This window comes from Martes martes, assembly GCF_963455335.1.
Source record: "Martes martes genome assembly, chromosome: 11".
In the NCBI taxonomy this organism is placed as follows: domain Eukaryota; kingdom Metazoa; phylum Chordata; class Mammalia; order Carnivora; family Mustelidae; genus Martes; species Martes martes.
The window spans coordinates 84995888-84999029 of NC_137899.1; the positions used below are offsets into that span (position 1 = coordinate 84995888).

General features: G+C 53.8%; 1 protein-coding gene across 1 annotated transcript; it reads left to right on the forward strand.

Moving 5' to 3' along the window:
- Positions 1-489: 489 nt before the first annotated feature.
- On the forward strand, positions 490-2842 carry LEP (leptin; the record flags this gene model as incomplete). Its single annotated transcript, XM_080818737.1, has 2 exons — positions 490-636; positions 2486-2842. Exons 1-2 carry the CDS (start codon positions 493-495, stop codon positions 2840-2842), a joined length of 501 nt encoding a protein of 166 aa, XP_080674863.1. The 5' UTR covers positions 490-492.
- Positions 2843-3142: the final 300 nt, after the last annotated feature.

Sequence of the window (3142 nt, forward strand, 5' to 3'; positions counted from 1 at the left end):
GCTCTTGCACACGATTGTCTCATTTGAGCCTCATAAAAGCCTAGAGATAGGTATATTGCAGGAGATGCAGGTGGAGTTTTTAGTGGTTATGTGATATGCTTAGAGTCAGGCAACTATTAAATGGTTGGATTCAGACCAGACCTTAAAAGCCTGTTCTCTTCCTCGTGGCGTGCGATAAAGTCGTATCACCACCACATCGCCCATTTGCTCCTGCCCTGGCTTCATGTTCCGCGGTCCATCTCATACCACTTCGTAGATAATTGCTCAGGCCTTGCCTCCCCGAGGAAATGCATTTCATTAATGTAATTCTAGATAACGAATTGCCTTTGGCACTGAGGGGATGATTGCCGTGGCAGAAAGCAAGTCTCATTTTTATCCACATCTGATAATGTGGTTGGTAATGGGGCATGTGGGTGTGTTCTGAGATACCAGCGACTTGCCATGTGTGGTTCCTTCGTTTTCAGGCCCGAGAAGCACATCCTGGGAAGGAAGATGCGTTGCGGACCCCTGTGCCGATTCCTGTGGCTTTGGCCCTATCTGTCCTATGTTGAAGCTGTGCCCATCCGAAAAGTCCAGGATGACACCAAAACCCTCATCAAGACGATTGTCACCAGGATCAGTGACATTTCACATACGGTAGGGAGGGAAGACAAAACAGAACGGTGACTGGCCCTGGGGAAACCAGGACCTCATATGCTAGCCGAGGCCTGTGCAGCCCCATGTAGGGACAATGGTGGTCTTGACGTCTCCCCACTTCAAGGACAGCTGCCTTTCCTCTTCCTCTTCCCTCCACCTCCTACCTCCGCCCACTCCTTCCTCTTTGTTGGGAATCCTAGTGCCAGAGGGAGCCATAAAGGTCCTCGTGTCCCATTGGCAGGAGAGTCCCAATCTCAGTTGCATCCCCTCTGGGCCTCATAATGTGCTAGAATGTGCTCATCATTGGGCATTCTTTTTTTTTTTTTTTTTTTAAGGATGTTATTTATTTATTTGAGAGAGAGAGCAGAGCTAGAGAGAGAGCACGAGTGGAGGCAGAAGGGCAGAGAGAGAAACAGGCTCCCCACTGGGCAGGGAGACCGATGCCGGGCTTGATCAAAGGGCTCTGGAATCCTGACCTGAGCCGAAGGCAGACACTTCATCAACTGAGTGACCCAGTTGCCCTACATTGGGCAGGCTTGCTAGCTGAATTCTGGCCCTAGGAAACTTCTCCCTGTTACTGCGAGCCCTGGGGTCCACAGGCCTAGACCTTCAGCCATTTCTCAGACGAGGACTGTGTTTGGAATTAGGAAGACCGAATGGGAATCTTCACACTTCTGTTCTCTATCTGTAAAATCTTAAGCTAGTTCCTCAGCGTCTTGAAGCCTGGGTTTCCGGAGCTAGATAGTGGGACTATCATCAGGGACTTTGCAAGGTTGTTACGAGATTCAGTTAGATAAAGCACGTGATCCCCGCCTCCCCGCCCCTGACAGAACCAGAACAGAGCACGCTCTCATTAAGGGTTTTTAAGCAGTGGTTTTTGGTAGCCCCTAGTCTTAAAAGCCCGCTTGCTCCCCCAGCATGGAACCATCTAGAAACTTCCACATCTTCTGCTCGCTATGCATGTCTGACAGTGGCCTTGGGTAGCCAGGGAGGAGTTAGGTGGCCGAAGGAGGGACAGCTCAAAACTAGATAGAGCCTTGGGCATTTTATAGAGAGAAACCCAGGAGTCTCCTGGCTTTCATGAGGCCACGCGTGGTAGATCCAGAATGTTCCAGCTTGGGTGGTGCGGAGAGTGAGGGCCGCAGGCAGTGGGGAAGAGGGGAAACCCTCCTGGTAACCAATGTGCTACTGAAGCAGAGGAGGGAGGTGGGGCACTTTGGGGGGGGGCATCCCCGCCTTAATCCCTGTGGGGGTGGGAGGCCTTGGAGAACCTGACAGGGAGGGAGGAGTCCTCTGGGAGTAGAAGGGGGTGAGGATGGCTGGGGGAGGGACGCTTCAGGAGGACATCGGCACCTGGGGAAGAGACTTAACTAAGTAGGAATCCAGGCCACCTGGGAGGCTCAGTTGTTGGGCGTCTGCTTCTGGCTCGGGTCATGATCCTGGGATCGAGCACCGCATTGGGCTCCCTGCCCAGCGGGAAGTCTGCTTCTCCCTCTCCCACTCTCCCGGCTTGTGTTCCCTCTCTCCCTGTCTCTCTCTCTGAGATAAATAAATGAATAAAAAAATCTTTTAAAAAAATAACTAGGAATTGGGCCTCATGGCCGGTTCTCCAGCAAAAACCATTTAGAGGAGGGAATTTGGGAAGGACAGGAAGACAGAAGTCCAAGAGACCAACTTGCAAGCTTGGCAGCCCCCCAGGGCCCAAGCAACAAGGGCCTGGGTCAGGGCGGTGAGGAAGGGGGAGAGGAGGCAAGCAACAGAGCAGACCTCCACACCCATGGGAGAGGCAGAGTCCTTGCAGCACCGACTTCTCTGAGATCCTGCTCTCCCTTTTCCTCTCTCCTGGCAGGCTGTCTCCTCCAAACAGAGGGTCGCTGGTCTAGACTTCATTCCTGGGCTCCACCCGGTCCTGAGTCTGTCCAGGATGGACCAGACATTGGCCATCTACCAACAGATCCTCACCAGTCTGCATTCCAGAAATGTGATCCAAATATCTAATGACCTAGAGAACCTCCGAGACCTTCTCCGCCTGCTGGCCTCCTCCAAGAGCTGCCCCTTGCCCCGGGCCAGGGGCCTGGAGAGCTTTGAGAGCCTGGGTGGTGTCCTAGAAGCCTCACTCTACTCCACGGAGGTGGTGGCCCTGAGCAGGCTCCAGGCGGCCCTCCAGGACATGCTTGGGCGGCTGGACCACAGCCCTGGGTGCTGAGGCCTCGAAGGCCTCTCTTCCCAAAGTTGAGGAGAGGGCCCTGGGCTCCTGGGTGTCTCCAGGAGAGAGCCCCTATGGGTGTCCCTTCTCCGGACCCTGGGCCATTGCTCTCTCACACCTTGGTGCCACTCTTCCAAAGGCATAAGCCTCCGAGGCACGAAACCAAAGACAGAATGCATGATTCCATGCTCACTGGGAAGGGGAACCCAGCCGGCAAACAGTGAACTGGATCTGGGGTTCTTGCAAAAGAGAACCTTCCTTTCTGTGCTACCTTCCCCCTCACTACATGCTTCAGCGTGA